Source organism: Lynx rufus, unplaced genomic scaffold (assembly GCF_022079265.1).
Source record: "Lynx rufus isolate CCGP_SWC_20201006 ecotype Redwood Valley unplaced genomic scaffold, mLynRuf1.p SCAF_8, whole genome shotgun sequence".
Taxonomy (NCBI): domain Eukaryota; kingdom Metazoa; phylum Chordata; class Mammalia; order Carnivora; family Felidae; genus Lynx; species Lynx rufus.
Genome location: NW_025814896.1, coordinates 62,751,522 through 62,773,107, shown reverse-complemented (window position 1 = coordinate 62,773,107; position 21,586 = coordinate 62,751,522). Strand labels below are relative to the sequence as shown.

The following is a 21,586-nucleotide window of genomic DNA, read 5'->3' as shown; positions in this document are numbered from 1 at the left end:
CAGGCAACCCATGGCCAAGCCAGCCCCACAGTGTGCCTCCTGAGCTGTGCCTGAACCCCTATGGTGAGGCATCCTCCCTCCTGTGGTCCTGTCCCAAAGGAGAACAATTTGTCCTATGGCCATGGAGCTTTGAAACCTACCCAATTAATACAAACGCTTCCTCCCCTTTGCTGTTCTGGCATTCTACTTCCTGTCACAGGCACATCCTATTATTGGCCTGAATCCGTTGTTCTGATGCTTTCATCCCCTCCTCTGGCTTAATGAGGTGTCTGTCTCAGGTATAAAATGATACCAGGTCCTCATGTCCCCACTTGTTGGGGTGACCTGAGTTGAGATTTGAGCCACGGTACCATCTCAGCTACCCCCATGCTTGCTCTGTCCCTCTGTGGAGGGATGACTGCCCCTTCTTTCCCAAGACAATTTAATAGCACAGATATAACTTGCAAATGCTCAGGGTTATTGCAGATTTGCGGAGAGCTGGTGAACAGGCCACTGCATGTATTGATGTGGCCCCTCCCTCACTCTGAAAATTGCTCCCAACCAGGCTTTTGAACCCCAGGGCCCACAGCATCCTCCAAGGGACTTGGGGGGGGCATGGCAGCCCTCAGGCTCTGAGCTCCACCAGCAGATGGGCTGCTTATCTGGCAGCAGCTCCTCATCCTGGACACCCAAATGTTGAAGAGGACTAAGAAAACAGCCTGGGAGGATCACAGCCTGAGGAGCAGAACAGGAGATCCCAGGTTACTATTTAGGACCTTGTTCTTCATTGGATTCTTAGGGTCAGCACATCGCCAGGTACAAAATAAGGGGCAATAGACTTTTAAGCCTGTCTCCCTGCACAGGACCAGAAAGGAGTGCTCTCCGGGAGGTGTAGACATGCTGCCATAGGGCCCAGAAAGAACCTGTCAGGTCCCAAAGTCATGAGTGGAGTGCTCTGTGATGCTCAAAAGTCAGGTACCAGACCCCTCTGAGAAAGACCTTCCCCAAACTCCTTACTTGCAAGTAGAGATAATTCAGGGGAGTAAGGGCTTCCACCCTGCAGCAGAGAAACAGGTCTGACCCCCAAAGTAGACAGACTTCTCATTTGCACATCTCTTTCTGCACTTCTCACAGCCTGGTTCACAGAAGCCACACATTTGTCCAGGCTTCCTGACTCTTCACACAAATAGACCTCCATCTCCATGTTGTCCCCACCGATCTGTGGGAGAGGTTTTTCAACTCTGCAGATCAGAAAAGTTTAAATGCCCTAACCAGAGATAAAAGCCTAGCAGGAGAGGTACCTGGGTGGCTCAGTTGGTTGAAGATCTGACTCTTGGTTTTGGCTCAGGTCATGATCTCCCAGTTTGTGGGCTGCAGCCCCACATTAGACTCTGTACTGGCAGTACGGAGCCTGCTTGGATTCCCTCTCTCTGCCCCTTCCCTGCTCACTCGCTAGATAGATAGATAGGAACAAATTTTAGGGGGGAAAAAAAAGCCTGGCAGGAAATGAACCTGGACTCCAGTCTGGACCTCAAATAGCTCCTCTGACACTTTCTGAGTTACACTGCTTTTAATTTTTTTCGAGAGATTCTTGTCTTCGCTGCCAGATTGAAGGCTCTGGGTGGGCAACAAGGTATTTCATTTCTTTACTTTGTTGATTCTGTTCTATTCACTTAAGTACGGATGTGAATGCAATTGTGGATGGGTGGAATTAAATGAACTTTAGCAGAGACTAACTCTTCTTACCAGATTCCCACTTAAACCCAAGTATCTCAAAAGCTTTTTTTTCCCCTTCCCTTTGTTGACTTCTCTTATTGGACTCAGTGCATATACAGGGAGCTTCTGAGTTTGACAGTTTGAAAAGGGCAAAATAAAAATAGCCGATTGGTCAACAATAGAATGGTAAAGTCTCTAAGTACCATGGGAAGGGTGTTTCCAGCTGGCTGGAAAAAGATGAAATGAGGTGGACAAAAGCCTCTCTGAAAGCTGGGCTTGCTCTGAGGTGATGCAGGTGGCTCATCCTGTATCGGTGGAGAAGGGAGGGAACAGCCAGTCCAAGGTTCTGCTTTCTGTTTTTGCTCTGTCTCGGCTAGTGCCCATCCGGGGGCTCCTGCTCCTTACAAAAGTGGCCAGCTAGAAACACTGTAGAATATGAAGTGAGGCGCCTACCTGAAAGGGACTGCTTCAGGCTGGCCTAGTATGCACAACACTATAGGATTGTTCCTCTCTGTTTGGGCTCTTTCCGGCTGGTATTGATTGTTGCTTTTATTGGCAAACAGTATACCACAACAAAAATAAACACATGTGTTTGTGCAGGGAGAGAGTAAAATGGATTCTGTGTCTCCAGGGTTGGGAAAAAAACTTGCTCTGAGACCCAGTGGTCAACCTGGTACCCGATTCCCTATTTTGTGCACCTCTGCAATTATTGTGAGGTTGTTTGTCTGTCTGTCTCCTTCCCCCTAACAGGGCAGGCGGCTGCGGTCTTCCCCACACCTCCTGAGTGCTTGGTGCTCAATTCATAGTCGCTAACTGACACCAAGGTAGGGCCATCCAGGAAGTAGTCATTTCAGGGCTAGGCCTGGCGCCACACCTCTCAGCTCATTTTCACATGCGTCTGCTCCAGCTGGCCAGTCACCACCACAATTTGGGGTTAGGGGTTCTGTCTGGAAGGGCAGGCAACAACAACATCAGCTACACAGAACATTCAGAATTGTCCTGTCCTGTTCAATGCCTAGGCCAAGTGTTCCCATAAGCTTAGTGAGATGGTGCCGCCTTGTCATTCTTACTCCCGTTTTATAGATATAGAAACCTGGTCTGAGAGACACTCCAATGTGCCTTACCAGTCACACAAGCCTGTTCTTAAAATAGCAATCTGGAGGGACTCCAACTTGTGCCTAGATTCAATTTCTTCATCTGTTAAATGGAAAAATAACACTAACTCTTAGTGTTGTGCAAAGGATTAAATAAATATTATGCATGTGTGTTTACTTGCTTATTGTCTGCTCTAGACTGTAAACTCCAGGAGGCAGGGGCTTTGGCTTATTCACCGCTATATTGTCAGAGTCTGGAACAAGATGCCTGGCACATAGGAGGGACTCAACATTTGCGTCCTAAAAGGAAATGACCTGAGATAAGACTAGGACGGACCCTGGCCCTTCTTTCTGCGGGTACAATCTATATCTTCAGTTTCCCAGATTCTCCTCCAACCAGGCAGCCACTGGCCAAAGGATGTCTCAGACTGGGGGCAGGGCCGTGGAACCTACTTCTGGCTTTGGGACAAGGTCATCAAAACCCTCAAGAGTGCAGAGGCCACAAAAGTCAAGGGGCACTCTGCAAGGCCGAAAGGCCTGTAGGCCTCTCAGGCCTCAGCCCTCAGGTTCTCCTTTTCTTTTTTCTTTTTGTACCAGTAAAAGCATTTTTCTCGCCCGAGCACAACGTGGTACTGCTTCCGAGGTTCCAGCAAAGAGCAATTCCCCCCAGGCCCCCCCCCCCCAAGAAAGCGCCAGGGCTCTGGGGAAAGAGCCTAGCATGCGAAGCCCGGCTAGGTTGCGGCAGAGGAGCGGCGAGACCAGGAGCGCAGGCCTGGGCAGCAGGAGAGCGGGCCGCGCGTACAACCCGTGAGCAGAAAGGCCCGCGGGAATGGCCGCGCGAGGAGAAGGGCGGGGCGAGCGTCCGCCCGCGGCTCCCGCGCTCAGGCGCAGCTCCACCTTAAGCGCGGGACCCCCTTAAGGGCGGGCACCGGAGCCGCGCTTCCAGAGGCGGGGTCTCCCATGCAAATAAGGGGCGTGGGTCGGCGGGGCGGGGCGGGAGGGGCGCTGACCTGACGTCAGGCCTGCGGCCCGGGCAGTTGGCTCGGCGGCGGCGAAGCGGCAGGAGCAGCGGCGGGAGCGGGGCCGCGCGGCGGGGCGCGGGGAGCGGCGGCGGCCGAGCCGGAGCAACATGGCGCCGGTGGGCGGGGGCGGGCGCCGGGGCGGCGGGCCGGCCCGAGGGCGCCTCCTCCTGGCGACGCTGCTGCTGCTGGTGCTGCTGTGGGCGCGGGGGGCCCGGGGTCAGAGCGACCCCCAGCGGGGCGCGATCCTGGGCATGAGGCTGGCGAGCTGTAACAAATCGTGTGGGATGAATCCGGATGGCATCATCTTCGTGTCCGAGGGCAGTACGGTGAACCTGAGGCTGTACGGCCAGAGGCTGGGCTCCATCTCCAGCAACCTGATCTCCTTCACCGAGGTGGACAACTCCGAGGCCACCCACAACTCCACCAACTGCCCCGAGCTCACCAAGGACCTGGTCGTCCAGCAGCTGGTCAACGTGAGTCGAGGGAACACGTCCGGGATGCTGGTGGTGCTCACTAAGTTCCTCCGGAGGAGCGAGAACATGAAACTGTATGCACTGTGCACCCGGGCTGGGGTGGACGGGCCCTGGCAGAGGTGGACCGATAAGGACTCGCTGCTCTTCATGGTGGAGGAGGCTGGGAGGTTCCTGCCCCTCTGGCTGCACATCCTCCTCATTATGGTGCTGCTGGTGCTGTCGGGCATATTTTCTGGTCTCAACCTGGGGCTTATGGCCCTGGACCCCATGGAGCTGCGCATCGTGCAGAACTGTGGCACCCAGAAGGAAAGGCGCTATGCCCGGAAGATCGAGCCCATTCGGCGCAAGGGCAACTACTTACTCTGCTCGCTGCTCCTGGGAAACGTGCTGGTCAACACCTCCCTCACCATCCTTCTAGACATCCTCATTGGGTCTGGACTCATGGCGGTGGCCTCCTCCACCATTGGCATTGTCATCTTTGGGGAGATTGTACCTCAGGCCTTGTGCTCCCGACACGGGCTGGCAGTGGGTGCCAATACTATCATTCTCACCAAATTCTTTATGCTTCTCACCTTCCCCCTCAGTTTCCCCATTAGCAAGCTCCTGGATTTTGTTTTGGGCCAGGAGATTCGCACTGTTTACAATCGGGAGAAGCTGATGGAGATGTTGAAGGTAACGGAGCCCTATAATGATCTGGTGAAAGAGGAGCTAAATATGATCCAGGGTGCCCTGGAGCTACGGACCAAGACCGTGGAGGACATCATGACCCAGCTCCAAGACTGCTTCATGATCCGCAGTGATGCCATCCTGGACTTCAACACCATGTCGGAGATTATGGAAAGTGGCTATACCCGCATCCCCGTGTTTGAAGACGAGCAGTCCAATATTGTAGATATTCTCTATGTCAAAGACTTGGCCTTCGTGGACCCTGACGACTGCACCCCCCTCAAGACCATCACCCGCTTCTATAACCATCCAGTGCATTTTGTCTTCCATGACACCAAGTTGGATGCCATGCTGGAGGAGTTCAAGAAGGGTAAGGCCTGATGCTCGCCCTCTCCGTTAACTGTCTTTGTGACACCTCTCATTCGCTTGCCTGTTTTGTGTCTGCTGGTCTTAGTGTTTTTGTGTGACTCTTTTCCTTTGCCCATCACTTCCTGTGCCTCTGAGGTGAATGGTATTTGGGACAGCAGGAACATTTCCTAAGCGTCTGCTGTCTGCCAGCTACTGTGCTTTGTGCTTCAGGTGAATCAGAGCTGAGACACACACACTCGTGCACTTGGAGGGATAGAGCAAGGCCTCAGGGAGCTATTGAAGCAGGACAGAGTAAGCCTAATGCCTTAAAAGAGGCCACGGACATTAGAGTGTGGAGCCCCACATCTGAGTGAGCTGAGGTGGGGAAGGGGCTGGGGACCTGGGAAAACCTTCACATGGGAGGAAGCATTTGAGGAGAGCCTGAAGATATGGGGAGACGTGGTACTTGAGGCACGGGGAATCCCATGAGTTGCACCCTTTGGGGTGGCAAAGGATGTGCTTGTGGCCCAGCAGATGGTCCTGTTGAGCTGGGTATAGGCTCTGCCGCTCAGTGGTCAGGGGGGAGAGGCTGAGTCATCTGGGGCCTTTGGAAGAGCCTGCAGTCAGGGCAGTAAGTTTGCTTGGAGCTTGGAGCTTTCGGAAGTTTTGAGCAAGAGTGATGTTACTGGAGCTCCTAGCCCACAGAAGCCGAATTGGGAGGTCTCTGGTTTGCTCCCCACTCAGAACAGTGCCAAGTAATGCTTTCGACTACTCAGCAGAAGCAAGCACATCAAGTTTTGGTTATTGTTCTGTCTTTTTGCAGGCGCCAAACATAAGCTTCCCTCCTGTGGTCTGAGAATCTTCAGCTGGCCTTGCAGTGCCTTGTGTTTTTTTCTCACATGGGTTCTTGGCCAGTTCTCAGGTAGTTAGAGAGGCACTTGGAAGTTTTACTCACCAGCCTCAAAGCTCAGGACACACACCCCTTTCCTTACTTCCAACAAAACTTTTCCTCCCACTTCTGCCACCCAGAAGCCCTCAGTGGCAGTAAACAAGCCAATTATGGAGTAAAACCCTCCTAGGCCAAAGGGAATGAGGAGGCAGAAAGGGAAGCTCTTCATAAAGGAATGGGGGAAGGGACCAGGGATTTTGCTTCCTTTCCCCATAGGTAGAGCTCCTGCTGGCTGAGGCAGCCTGCCAGTTTAGGGCTGGGAGCACCTTCGGCACTCAAGCAGGGAGCAAGCCTCAGACGCTTGTCAGTCTATTATTTCATGAGAGTTGGGGAGAGCCTGGAACTAGCTAGGTCAGTGGTGGAGGGTGGGATTGGTAGGAGGAAGCCCTGCCAGGTTTAGTCTTAAAAGATGCTCTCTGGTCAGGGCCAGAGTGGGAGATTGGTACCCTCCCTTCATCAGATTGAGAGAGTGACTCGTAGCATCAGATCTGAGAAGGACTTGAGTAACATGAGTCCAAGTGGGAGACAGTCTGGTAAGGTGGCTTCATTGAAGAGGGACTGAAGGGACATCTGGTGGTGATGGCACAGTGTGGGGGGAGCTTTGCAGGTCCAGGCCCTAGAACCTGTTTGTCCCAGGTAGCTGAGCCTGAAGAAGAGCAGTGAGCATTTGTGCCCCACCTTCACCCTGCAGCCTCTTGGCCCTGAGGACTTCTCCCATGTTGCTTGGTGAGGAACCTGGTTGGGACTCACCAGGGCGGCTTCCTGCTCACCACCTCTATGGTCCTTGGGACTGTTGCTGGTGACACACCCTACAAGCACGTTTGCATCGTTCATCTCGAGTCTGGAAACAGCCAGTGTGGATTGGCTGGGCTGGGCTTCCCAGCCCCTGATCGGCAGGGTTCAGCTCTTGTCTGGTGGGAGCTTCCTGGGGTTGGCAGGACCATCTTTGGACTCATCACGTAAAAAAAGTATTACTTCAGGAAGCTGGGAACATAGAGCTAGCATCTTTTGGCCCAGAGCTCTGCTGAGTGGAACTCTCCAGATGTACATTTTAGTTCACTAGACCTTACTTAACAGGGGCCAGTGGTCTGAACCTGAGCCCCAGCCCTCACCCTAGCCCTGGAGGGGGTGCTGCTAATTCCATGGAAATGCAGGCACAGTCTACCCAGTGCAGCATGAAGCCCTGGAGATGTGAGTGTGATATGATGGTCACTCCTAATGGACACATCCTCGGGCTTTGTGGTTCCGTCCTAACTCATTGCCACTCTGGGCTGCCCCCAATATGGCCTCTCCAAAATCTTTCCATCTGGCATTTACCTGTGAAGTCTGAGGCCCTCTAGGACACGGAAACACTTTGCATTTGCACCTTAAAAGATTTTCTTTACAAATCTGATGTTTGGAAGGCTTCTTTTTTAGCTAAGAAAAACCCAGTGAGCAAGCTTAACATGGCCAGCATTGTCGGCAGCATCAAAACAAGAGCTGGGTGCCTGCCAAGTGTGGTCAGGCATCTGCCTGAGGGTCTTTCTTATGCTTCAGTAGACTCTTCAGCATCTCCAAGTTGGGTGAGGGCCCAACTCTGACCTCTGCCAGAGTCTTTCTGCTCTGAGTGTAATCTGTTTTAAGGTCATTTTGTCTCTTCCTTGTTCCCCAACATTATGAGTTCTGTGTGGGTAGGGATCATGCCTTATTAGTGTTTTCACCACTTAGTACCTGGCAAAGAGATGGGTCTGTAGTAAATGTTTCTTAAGTGAATGAATGAATGAATGAACAACTAATGAATGACTGACTATCTGGCAAGCTCTGCTGGCCTTCTTACTGTTCCTTGAAGACACCAGGACACTCCCACATTAGGGCCTTTGCCCTGGCTGTTCTTCAGGCTGGAATGTTTTTCCCCAAACGTTACATGCCTCACTGTCTCCCCTCCCTCCTGTCTGCTTCAACTTTACCTTCTCAATGAGGCTTTCCTGTTGTCCCATTTGAAACTATAACCTTCCATCCTCCTTGACCTTCCTGATCTCTGCCACCCTGTGCTAATGTTTCTTTTTTTATAGCATAAATCACTTTCTAACAACTCCATAATTTACAGATTTACTATGCTATTTATTGTCTGTCTCCTTCTGTTAGAATATAAGTTCCAAAGAGCAGAGCTCTTTGTTTCGGTCACTGGTGTATCCCTAGGCCCTAGAATGGTTCTTGGCACATAGTAAGACATCTCAATAAAAAGTCATGGAATGAATGAATGACCTGTTAGATTTGAGACAGAATTGTCCCCAGTCCATAGGTATTAGAATTTTGAGGAGCTGGATAAGGGATAAAGTAAGATGCGTGTTGTGCTGTTATCCAGGGGACTTGATATTTCTAGTTGCATCAAGACAGGAGGAGCTCCTACAGTAACATATAATGGTTCACGGACTGAGAAGCTGAGAAGCAGAGTTTGGGGTCCTTTTTTTTTTTTAATTTTTTTTTTTTAATGTTTATTTTTGAGAGAGAGACACAGAGTGTGAGCAGGGGGAGAGGCGGAGAGGGAGACACAGAATCAGAAGCAAGCTTCAGGCTTCGAGCTGTCAGCACAAGAGCCCGATGCGGTGGTTGAACTCACAAACTGCAAGATCATGACCTGAGCTTAACTGGTCAGATGCTTAACTGACTCAGCCACCCAGGCACCCCATGGGGTCCTTTTTTTTTTTTTTAATATTTATTTATTTTTGAGAGAGAGACAGACAGACAGAGTGCAAGCAGGGGAGGGGCAGAGAGTGAGAAGCAGGCTCCAGGCTCTGAGCTGGCAGCACAGAGCCCGATGTGGGGCTCCATCCCACAAGCCGTGAGATCATGACCTAAGCTGAAGCTAGACGCTCAACCAGCTGAGCCACCCAGGTGCCCAGAGTCTGGGGTCTTGAATGTGATGCATGGTTCCCCTTTCCTGTGCTTCAGTTTCTCTGAATAAGCAGTTTTTGGCCGTCGGGAGTGTACATACATAGCTTCACTCATTAGTGTGAGTCATGAAGATGCTCCTACACACTTAGACAGGCTTGAGAAGTTAGTTGCAGACATGAGGCTGAGCTTCCCTTAGAGACTAAGGTAGAAGGTTACAGCTTCTCAGCTGCTCTGCCTCCCAACTCAAGGCATTTATCATTAGATATTTATTGAACCTCATACTGTCTGTGCAAGACATGGGGCTAGGTGCTGCAGGACCTCAGGAGTAAGACTATGATTGGTTAGAGCTATAAGGCCACTGAGAGGCTCATGCCATTTGAACCTTGGTCCTTTGACTTAAACCGACTTAAACCTCGACACTCGCCTACAACTGTTTGCAGTACTGAGTGTTGTGGTTGGCTTTGTCTACAGCTTGAGATCTTAGAACAGCGGCTCCCTGGGCTACTCCTGGCCCAGTTGCGTTTTTCCTTTACCAAAGATCCTCTCAGACCCTGGAGGCAAAGTGACGAATAAGCTCTCCCAAATCAGTCAGAAACTCCAGCCCCACAATGAAGCTCACCTTTCAGCCTTCTCCCGTCCTTTCCCTCTGTGATATTCCTGCCCTTTTCAGACACTGTGCTCATTTGTAGGCATCTTATCTTTCCCCACCTACTTTATAACCATCTAGCCCCCCTGTAAAGACTTGGGTTTAAACTCCACCCACCCTGGTCACCGACCCATGAGATGACTTTGGACCTGTTACTGACCTTGTAGAAAGTTACTGGGCATATGTATTGAAGAGAAAAACAGCTAGAAATATTTTCATTAAAAACTCCTCCCATGTTTCCATCTGTGCCACAGCACACTTCTCCCACGTACGTTTTTCTTCCTGAAACAACTTTATTAAGAAAAAACACTGCATAATTTTGCCTTTACTTTTGGTTCCTACCATCTGACACACTTTAAGTACCTTATTTCTCTTTGTTTCCTGGTTTGTTCCTTTGTTGCAATAAACATCTAATTTTTTGAGGCCTATGTGTCAGACACGGTGCTTGCTGTTGGGAATCAGAGAGGACTAAAACAGTGCTGTTGACAGAACTCGAAGTCTACCAGGGACACAGACAGGTAAATGAAGCTTACTATGCACAGTTCTGGTAGGTGCAGTGGGGCCAAGGAAGGCCTAGGCCTACGAGATGCTTCTGAAGTCAGAATAACAGGACTCAGTGATCATTTTGGAGATGTTGGAGTCAGAGCCAGGAAGTAGTTGTGAACATCTGAGGTTTCTAGCTTGGGATTCAGATGGATGATGTTGTCATTTAACAGAAGTGGGAAGAGGAGGAAGCAAAGACAGTTTGGAGAATTGGGGGTGGTGGTAGTGGTAAAGTGATGTGACCCTTGATTGGACTCCTTTGTGCTCACCAGAGCTGCTCACACTTGAACGTGTACCTGAACTGCCTGGACATTTTGTTAAAATGCAGAGTTGAACTCAGTGGGTCTGGGGTATGGCCTAAGAGGCTGTATTTCTTTTCTTTTTTTTTAATGTTTATTTTTCAGAGAGACAGACAGAGCACAAGCAGGGGAGAGGAAGAGAGAGATAGGGAGACACAGAATCCGAACCAGGCTCCAGGCTCTCAGCTGTCAGCACAGAGCCCGATGTGGGGCTCGAACCCACTGACCATGAGATATCATGACCCGAGCCAAAGCTGGGTGCTTGATGGACAGAGCCACCCAAGCTCTCCTAAGAGCCTGTATTTCTGACAGGCTCTCAGATGATGGCCATTTTGCTGGTCTGGGACCACACGGAGCAGTGTGAGGGTACAGTCCATCCAGGCAAGTGTACAGGTGAAAGTGCTTAGGTGGGGGCACTTGGGAGGGAGGCCAGAACCAGGGTTAAAGGTTTGGAAGTCATCTGAGAGCAGGCAGAACATGCAGAGCATGTAAAAGCTCGGTTAAAGTGACTCCTTGGAGAGATGAAAAAGAGCCAGGCAGGCGTGGTTTTGGGACCCTCCTGGGGAAACCAGATAGGGTGACGGCCAAGCATAGACTGGGGATGGGACAGTTAAGTCATAAGGTGCTGGGAGAGGACAGCCTCAAGAATGGAGAGCTGGGGCATCTGGGTGGCTTTGTCAGTTAAGCGTCTGACTCTTGATTTTGGCTCAGGTCATATCTCACAGTCATGAGATCGAATCCCGTGTCAGGTTCTGCGCTGACAGCACAGAGCCTGCTTGGGATTCTCTGTCTTTCCCTCTCTCTCTACCTTTCCCAGCTTGTGCTCTCTCTCTCAAAATAAATAAACATTAAAAAAAAAAAAAGTGGAGAGCAAAGTCAGCTACACACCTGGTCTCTCACAGCTCCACCTGGAAATAGTCTCCAGCTGAGCTGGTGATTTGATCTTGAGAAGCTGCCAGGGAGCAAGTGTATCTGAGACGGTGACAGGAGCCGCCTGTTAGGGCAACGGTGCCAGCGGGGCAGCTGACAAAACACTGGCCAGGCTCCTCCTCACTTTCTCTTTGGTTAGGTGCTTGTGGGCATGGAGCATGGCCACCGTGGATAGGGAGGTATGGTGCTGGCCGGCAGGCAGCTGCACATCTCCCCGTCACTGGCATCCTACAGCCTGTAGGCCAGGCTCCATAGGGAAGCCAGGACTGACGGCAGTTTCTTCAGCCTCTTGACAGATCACTTCCCACAGCTCTTACTTGTGTACTGGAAGGCACTGCCTTTTGTCTAAGCCCTAAGAGCTTAGATCGTACCAATCTAACATGCTGGTGTTTGCTTTTCAAAAGTCCTATATTTTCAGTTAGAAAGTCCAGTCCCAGAGTTTCCCTGAACACCTCTGGTCAGGACAGGGGGTATTGAACAGATGCTTAAATAGATGAGTACACAGAAACACACAAGCACAGGACTGTGTCCTACAGGAGAATGGGTAAGGGGCAGGGCCTTTGGGGAAGCCGATGCCTTTCTTATCAGTAGAAGTCTGGGAAGGCATTCCAAAGGAGGTGGCATTCTAGCTGGATCCTCAAAGGTGCATAAGATGCAACATTTCCCCACTTCTGTGCCTCTTATTCTGGGAGATTTTGGACGAAACCACAGAATGAGAGATGAGTGCATTTGTCATTGATGCCAACTTAGGGTAAAACTGCTTCTGCAAATTGTGATCGCTCCTCAGCCCTTTCTGTGGATGTGAGAGTTCAGGAATTTCCCAGAGGCGCCTGAGACGGCCCTCAGCTAGGAGGATGGGGTGTAGCTGTCGGGAGCTGTTGCTGCTATTTGATCCAGCTGCCTGCTCTCCTTCTCTGAGCCGCTCTGTCTGCTGTCCAGTACAGCTGCCCTGTGACGAGATGCTCGCCCATTCTGTCCCTCAGGTTACCCCTTTTGTCACGCCTGAGTGTGCCAAGACATCCTGTCGTAAAAGGCTTTGTGGCTACATAAAGGACTCCTGGCCCACTTCCTAAACTGGAGTCTGGACTCCTCAGTCTATTCCTGTTCCATTTTTTATGTGATTTTCTTTTTACTAGTGGTTATTATAAACCAGATACATCTTATCGTCAGAACTTTAGGAAACAGAAAAATCTAAACAAAACAACCCATGAACCTGTGATCTGGAGAGAACTACTTTTTAATATTTTGATTTGTTATAATAATCTTTTTAGAAATTTACTCTAAAAATCATGTCACAAGCAGCAAGATCAAAACCATTTTCTTTTTTTTTTTCTTTTTCTTTTGTGTGTGTGTGGGGGGGGGGGGGCGGGAGCTGAAACTTTACTTGCCCCAAACCCCATCCTTCCTGCCAAAACCATTTTCATTTTTATAGCCATGTAAACTTTCCCATTAGCTGCTCATATGTATTTTCACATGGAAACCATTGTCTACATACAATTTTGTGCCTTGCTTTTTGGAACCCAGTTTAGATTGGTTCTTCTGATTGCTCCTCCTATAGGACATGAAATCCCTTTTTATCCCTGGGATTCTTGGGAGGAGTATCTTGGAGGATTTCCACAGACTGAGGGCTGGGCAGCACTGTGTGGCTGATGAAAAGGTGAGCCCAGAGGGCTGGGGTGTGCAGCTGCCAGGTTGGGGTGTGTGTGTGTGTGTGTGTGTGTGTGTGTGTGTGTGTGTTTAGCTGCCAGCCTGTTTTGCTGGGGGTTAAACCTGGTGTTGCTGGAGCATTCCCCAGAGGTTATAGTCAGAGTTGCTTCCATGCTGCAGGGCTGATTTACTGTGACCTGGGCAGGGTTCTTGAAAGACTGGTTTCCCCAGGCTCTCTGGACTGCCTAGTCTCTGGCCAGCAGGCAGCCAGGAGCCTTGGTTGGAAGGAGGCTCCATGCCCCCCATCCCAGTCAGGCTTACTCCCACACACACTCATTCCTCCCCCCGCCAAATACACATAGGACAGGCTCACAACACACACACACACACACACACACACACACACACACACACCACACACCTCTGCCTCCACATGGACATGCTTAAACACACACCCCCTTCCTTACACAAGGGGGCAGATTCACTCATCCCTCCATGCAGGCTCTCACACACATACACATACACATGAATGCACACATGCACAGTCACCTGGAGTCCTGCTTTTTTTTTTTTTTTAAGTTTATTTTGAGAGAGAGAGAGAGAAAGAGAAATTCTAAGCAGTCTCTGCACTGTCAGCACTGAGCCTGATGTGGGACTTGAACTCATGAACCGTGAGATCATAACCTGAGTAGAAATCAAGAGTCAGATGCTTAACCGGCTGAGCCACCCAAGATGCCCCAGGAGTCCTGCTTTAAAATTAGTTCATCTAGGGTCACCTGGGTGGCTCAGTCAGGTGGTTAAGTGTCCAACTTCAGCTTAAGTCATGAACTCACAGTCCACGAGTTTGAGCCCCGCAAACCCCATGTCAGGCTCTGTGCTGACAGCTCAGAACCTGGAGCCTGCTTTGGATTGCTGTGTCTCCCTCTCTCTCTGCACCTCTCCCACTCACACTCTGTCTGTCTGTCTCTCTCTCTCAGAAATAAACATTAAAAAAATTTTTTTTTAATTAGTCCATCTCTCATCACACTTTCCTAAGTTGTTGTTGTTGTTTTTTTTTTTAAGGATTTTTATTTATTTTTTTAGAGACAGAGTGAGCATGAGCAGGAGAGGGGCAGAGGGAGACAAAGAATCCCAAGCAGGCTCCGTGCTTAGTGTGGAGCCCCATTTGGGGTTAGATGCCACGACCGTGGGATCACAACCTGAGCCAAAATCAAGAGTCATGTGCTCAACCGACTGAGCCACCCAGGCACACCTAAAGATTTTTACTTTTTTAAGTAATCTCCACACCTAACATAGAGCTCAAACTCACAATCCCAAGATCGAGTCACATGCTGTACCAACTAAGCCAGCCAGGCACCCTCCTAAGTAAGATTAAAAAGTGAGTAGATCTGGGGCTCCTGGGTGGCTCAGTCAGTTAAGTGTCCGACTTCACCTCAGGTCATGATCTTGCGGTTCACGAGTTCAAGCCCCACATTGGGCTCTGTGCTGACAGCTCAGAGCCTGGAGCCTGCTTCAGATTCTCTGTCTCCCTCTCTCTCTCTGCCCCTCCTCCGCTCATGCTCTCTCTCTCTCTCTCTCCCTCTCAAAAATAAATAAACATTAAAAAATAAATAAATAAAAAGTGTGTAAAGTGAGTAAATCTACAGTGGAGTTTATTTCATGAAAGGCCCAAAATAGTCACTGACTCTTAGTCTCAGAAGTTTCTCTTTGGTTGCTGGTGATTTGGTTGTCCATGTTAATGACAGTATCCAGCTCAGAGGGTTGTGGTGAGGACTGAATGAGGTAAGGCATGTAAACTGCTTAGCTCAGTGCCTGGCACCATTGTCATCATGCAATAAATGTTAGCTATTTTAAAAATTATTGTTATTACTATCCAAAGGTGCCCCAGTTGGCACGGACACCAACTTGGGCTGTGGTGGTTCTCATATACTGGCTCAGGTGGCAGGCTGCCCCACTGTCCGGGTGTGGTGCCTTTCTTGGAATTCTGAATACATTGAGGTCAAAAGAGCCCACTATATAATTACATGCTAATTCAGATACCGTCTTATCTGGGCCCCTAGTGCATATCTTAAGGGTAACAGATGCCAGAGCTTAAGGAAAAAAATATATGGAAGAGAAACTTCAAATTGGGGAGATTCTTCTCATTTACTGAATTATTTGTTTCTCTAAAGTTGGAGAAAGTTAAGCCTGCCATCCTGATTGCCAGCACATTTGGCGTTCCAACCGTGGGAGTTTAACCTGAGGATCCAGGAAACCAGGCAGGTCAAGGGGCAGGGCCACATTTCTCAGTTGCACCTCTACTTGGGTTGTTTCATGTCAGGATTCACCTGTTGCCTGCTCCCTCCCTGGTGTCCCAGTTAGGGAGAGAAGAGGTTATGCTAGAAAAGCAGCAGAGAATAGAGGGGTATCTAAGAGAGCAGAGCCTCCCCATGAAGCCCAATCTCCCCAGAAATGCCCCAGACCCAGAGCTCTGAAAAAAGGTTAAGTATGAGCAGAGAGTAGAAAGAAGGAAGAAATGCCTTCATTAATGGTTAACCTTTATTAAATACTTAATTAATCCTCCAAATGCTATAGATGGGAACTGAGGCTCAGAGAGGCTAAGAATCTTTTCCAGACTGTATGACAACTAACTGGCAACTGCAGCTGTTCCCTTCCAGAGGCCAAGCTCTTAAGCCCTGTTCCATGTCACTTTTCAGTAAGATCATGGATACTAAGAAAAAGATGACAAGATTGGGATATTCCAATAACTCGAGGCTGGAAAATTTACTGTTAGTTCTAGATTTAAAAAAACAAAAAAAAATTTTTTTAATGTTTATTTATTTCTGAGGGGTGTGTGGAGGGGAAGAAAGAGATGGGGACAGAAGATCTGAAGCAGGCTCTGTATGACAGCAGAGAGCCCAATGCAAGGCGCTTGAACCCATGAACCGTGAGTTCATGACCTGAGCCAAAATCAGACGCTTAACCAACTGAGCCACCCAGGCACCTTGTTCTAGGTGGTTGGTTTTTTTTTGTTTGTTTGTTTTAATTGAGATACAGTTGGGCACTTGGATGGCTCAGTTGGTTAAGTGTCCGACTTAGGCTCAGGTCATGATCTCACCATTAATGAGTTTAGAGACCCACTTTGGGCCCTGTGCTGACAGCTCAGAGCCTGGAGCCTCTTTGGATTCTGTGTCTTCCTCTCTCTCTTGGCCCCTCCTCTGCTCACACTCTGTCTCTGTCTCTGTCTCTCTCTCAAAATAAATAAACATTAAAACAAAACAAGATAAAAAAATTTAAAAATTTGAGATACAGCTCACATATAACATTGTGAGTTTCAGGTGTACAGCATGATTCCATATTTTTATAAATGTTTGCCACAGTAAGTCGAGTTAACTACATCCATCACTTACCACACAGAGATAAAACATTTCTTTCTCTCAGCACAAGAGATGACAACTTTTAAGATCTATTCTCTTGGCAAATTTCAAATATATGATACAGTATTGTTAACTATAGTCATTGTGCTGGAAATTACATCCCTAGAACTTATTTATCTTGTAACTGGAAGTTTGTACCTTTTGACCACCTTCTCCCATTTCTCTCACCTTCCATCTCCTGCCTCTGGCAACCACCTAGATATGTTTTAAAGTAAACTTTTCATTGAAGCAAAGTGCATAAATCATAAATGTATAACTTGATAGTTTTTCACAAAGGAATAGCTCTGTGTCACTGCCACTGAGCTCGGGAGATAGAACATTATCAACACCCTAGAAGACTCTTGCCATGTACCCTCCCAATCACTGCTCCTGTCCCCCCAATCATGATGGTTTAATTTTTTCTGTTTCTGAACTTTTATAAGTGAATCATCCAGTATGTGTCTTTTGTGTCTGGCTCCTGCTCAACATAAAGGTTATGAGTTTCATCCATGTTGTATGGAGCTCATTCCTTTTTATTGCTATATAGTATTCCATGATAGAAATATACTGTGATGTTGATGGACATTTGGGTTGTTTCCAATTTGGAACTATTTAAATAAGGCCACTAACAGGCGTCTGGATGGCTCAGTTGTTCAAGCATCTGACGTCGGCTCAGGTCATGATCTCACCGTTCGTAAGTTTGAGCCCCACATCGGGCTCTGTGCTGACAGCTCAGAGCCTGGAGCCTGCTTCGGATTCTGTGTCTCCCTCTCTCTGTCCCTCCCCTGCTTGCACTCTGTCTCTCTCTCAAAAATAAATAAAACATTAAAAAAAAATTAAATAAGGCCACTAAAAATGTTCTTGTTCATGTCTTTTGGTGATGTTATGTAGGCATTTCTGTTGGGAATATACCTAAGTGTGGAATTGCCAGGACATAGCATAGGCACAGATAAGACACTTTTCCAGAATGCTCTTACAAGTTTACACTCCTGTCCCAACTCTGATACTGTCATCTAGGTAGGTGTGTGGTAGTATTTCATTGTGATTTTATGATACATTTCTCTAGTGACTGATGATGTTGAACACATTTTCACATACTAGTAAACATATGGGTTAGTGCCTTTCATATCCTGTTTAAGATTCTTTGCCTGTACACAAGTTAGGAAGCTTGTGTCCTGTGTTATTTTCTAGAGCTATAATGTTTCCTTTTCACACTTAGAGCTGTAATCCTTCTGGAATTTGTTTTTGTTCCTGAAGTATTACAGTTTGAATTTTTTTAAAATCCGTACGGGTTATCTAGCTGGTCCAGTACTGCTGTTGGAAAAACTGTCCTTCCCCACTGAGCTGTGGTATATATATGTGTGGGTCTGTCCCTGGACTCTCATATTCCATTGGTCTCTGTCTTTCCTTGTTCAATACCACATTGACATAATTGCAGTAGTTTTCTAATATGTTTTGATATTTGGTAATAATTATTCTTTCTTGGTTCTTTTTTTTTTTTTTTTTTAATTTTTTTTTTTCAACGTTTATTTATTTTTGGGACAGAGAGAGACAGAGCATGAACGGGGGAGGGGCAGAGAGAGAGGGAGACACAGAATCAGAAACAGGCTCCAGGCTCTGAGCCATCAGCCCAGAGCCTGACGCGGGGCTCGAACTCCCGGACCGCGACATCGTGACCTGGCTGAAGTCGGACGCTTAACCGACTGCGCCACCCAGGCGCCCCTCTTGGTTCTTCTTTTTTTTTTTTTTTTTTAATTTTTTTTAACTTTTATTTACTTTTGAGACAGAGAGAGACAGAGCATGAACTGGGGAGGAGCAGAGAGAGAGGGAGACACAGAATCTGAAACAGGCTCCAGGCTCTGAGCCGTCAGCACAGAGCCCGACGCGGGGCTCGAACTCATGGACCGTGAGATCATGACCTGAGCCGAAGTCGGATGCCCAACCGACCAAGCCACCCAGGCGCCCCTCTTGGTTCTTCTTTAAGATTATCTTGACTGTTCTTTAGCCTTTTTCCTAGGAATTTAATGGAATTGCATTGAATCTATAGATCAACTTGAAGACTTGACATCTTTATAACGATGAATCTTCCAATCCATAAACGTGGTTACCCCTCCCTTTGTTTTATAGCCTATTGATTTCTTTCATTAATTTTTTGTCATTTTCTTTATTGAAGTCTTACACATCTTAGATGTATTCCTAAGTATTTTGTGATCTTAAATGGTGTCTTTAAAATTGTGTTTTCTAAAATGTTTGTTGCAAATTGTTCCGCCTGGAGGGTGTGCTGCAATTCAATTCTGATGGTAACCACCTGGAGTTAGCGTTAGACCACGCCCCCCACACCTCCCTCACAGCCACCCACATGCTGCCCTTACTTCAGAAGTCAGGTCTCCCCTCCCCCACTGCCCCTGACTGGCTATAAATTTAGGGTTCCCATGACGACCCCCCCCTCAGGTTTGATGATACACTAGAATGACTCCTAGAATTCAGGGAAGTGCTACACTTATGATTACAGTTTTATTTGAAAGGATACACCTAGAGTGAGGTCTGGAACAGGAACAGGCTTGGATGCGGAGCTTCCGTGGCCTGGCCGCATTGAGTTAGGGTGTGTCACCCTCCGGGCACATCAATGTGTTTTATGACTGAGAAGCTCCACTGAGCTTTGGGGTCCAGAGGGTTGGGTTTGTTTGTTTGTTTGTTTGTTTGTTTGTTTCCTCTCCCACCCTCCCTGAGGGTGTGGTCCAGAATTTTTATCAGGATTTCATTACCTGGGCATGATTGATTAAGTTATTGGCCACGTGACTGGACTCAGTCTCTAGCCCGCTGCCTTCCCTGGAAGGCAGGACACCTGAAAGTTCTGACCCTCTAATGCTTGGTTTTACTGGTGACCAGCCCTGCCTTGAAGCTACCTAGGGGCCCACCTGGAGTTGTTCATCAGAATAACAAAGCCACTTCTATTTACTCAGGAAATTCCAAGAGTTTTTGAATCTCACTTTGGGAAGCCAGAGTCCAAGACCAGATATGTTCTTCTTTTTTTATTATGTTTATTTATTTTTGAGAGAGAGAGAGAGAGATCTGGCCTGTGTACTTGAGCAGGGGAGGGCAGAGAGAGAGGGAGACAGAATCCCAAGCAGGCTCTGTGCTGTCAGCACAGAGCTGGACACAGGGCCCAAACACACGAATCGTGAGATTGTGATCTGAGCCAAAGTCAGAAGCTCAACTGACTGAGCCATCGAGGCGCCCCCAGATGTATTCTTTATAATATAACACGAGTATGGATGATTTTTGTATGGTGACCTTGAATCCATTGGCCTTGCTAAATTTACTCATTAATCCTAATAGTTTATTTTAAGTTCTTTTGGATTGTTTGCACACATAATTATGTTGCCTGTGAACAATGGCAATTTTATTTACTTCTTGCTAAACCTTCTACATTTTATATCTTGTTCTTAATTTCATTGGCTAGGACATCTAGGAGTGTGCTGAACTGGTGACAGGGGCATCCTTGCCTCATTCTAGGTCTCGGGAAAACTTTCCAAATTTATCATTAGATATGATTTTGCTGTAGTTCTTAGGTAGAGTTCCTTTATCAGATCAAAAAAGTTTCCTTTCTTTTCTAGTTTGCTAAGAGTTTTTATAATAAGTAGATGTTGAATTTTATCAAGTGCTTTTTAAATATATGTTGAGGTGATTGCATGATGTATCTTCTTTATTCTGAATTACACTGATTGAGTTTTGAATGTTCACCCATAAACATTTATTGCATAACTGGACTAAACCTCACTTAGTCATGATGTATGATCCTTTCCACACATCATTGGATTTGATTTGCCAATATCTTTATTTAGAATTTTGGCACCTGTGTTCATGAGAGAGAGAGGTCTAGAACTGTTTTTTTCAGCCAGTAAACAAACTACCAGGGAGGAAGATTTATAAGATTATCTCAGATATTTCTATTAGGGTTTTTATTTTTGTTTTGTGGCAGGGAGAAGAATTGTTTGGTAATTAAGTCCTTTTTCCTCTTCTAAGTAATAGTCCAGTTTGGGTGAACAAGTTTGAATATACCAAGTAATATTCCTGCCCTCTTCCTCCCCCTCCCCTGCTTCTACTTGTAACAGAATGAGCCCCGCATCAAATGTTGCTGCAGTTTTTCTCCCTCTTCGGGTTTTGATGTGAGGTCTAGGATGATTTTTATAGTTCGTAAACATTTGGACATGGTGTATGGTTACCAGTTACCGGCAAGGGTTCACCAAGGGAGAAAAAATGCTTTTTGTGTGTGTGTGTGTGTGTGAATGGGATAGGATTACTAGGTTAGTAAAGTTAGAAAGCTAGCCCCAGGTTTAATGTATCTTGATGTCAGTCAGCTAAGCATTTAACAGAATTTCCTATATCTTCATGACTAACATGGGGCATGTGGGCTCATTAATAATAATCCATCTTTTAGATTGATTCGACTGTAGGTTATTAGCTGGTTGCACAAACAGGGGCAAAGAACAGGTGCCTCACAAGGCAAGGAGAGGTATGATAAGGAAGGGGCTCCTTCTGGGTGGGGGGCTGGAGTGGGAGGCCAGATGACCCTAGAGTAACAGGGGACAAGGCCAGAGGTGCTACTGAGAAAAGACGACTAGTGGAAAGAGGGAGAAGCAGTTTGCTCTAAGGGTCCAAAGTCGAAAGGAGGCTGGTGGTGCTGACAGATGGCTGGGAACCTCCTTGGCACCCCCTGATCACTTGCTCCTGCCTTCCCACACTCAGGGAGGTATTGTCAGCTGGGCCAGCATTTTCTCTCCACTTCATTTTCTTCTGCTGCACAAAATAGCTCTAGTTCTGTGTATTCCTCCCTGCCTTCTGAACAGTCCCTGGCTGAGGCATCCAGGAGAGATTTCCACATCTCCAAGACAAAGACATCAGCATTAGATCTGACCTCACTTCTCAAGTAACTTTAAGAAACTTAAAAGAAAATAAACAAAAACCTATATTTTGACCCAGTGATTCTCCTTCTAGAAACCTG

General features: G+C 47.7%; 1 protein-coding gene across 2 annotated transcripts in view; it reads left to right on the top strand.

The window, feature by feature from the left end:
• The first annotated feature begins 3,918 nt into the window (after positions 1 to 3,918).
• CNNM4 (cyclin and CBS domain divalent metal cation transport mediator 4) overlaps positions 3,919 to 21,586 on the top strand; it is a 40,279-nt gene continuing 22,611 nt past the window's right edge. For both annotated transcript variants that reach the window (XR_006960228.1, XM_047068808.1), the window contains exon 1: positions 3,919 to 5,320. Coding sequence is in view for 1 of the 2 variants with exons in the window: in XM_047068808.1 (XP_046924764.1) it covers positions 3,919 to 5,320 (1,402 nt within the window). In the remaining variant the exon portion in view is untranslated. The remainder of the gene's footprint in view (positions 5,321 to 21,586) is intronic.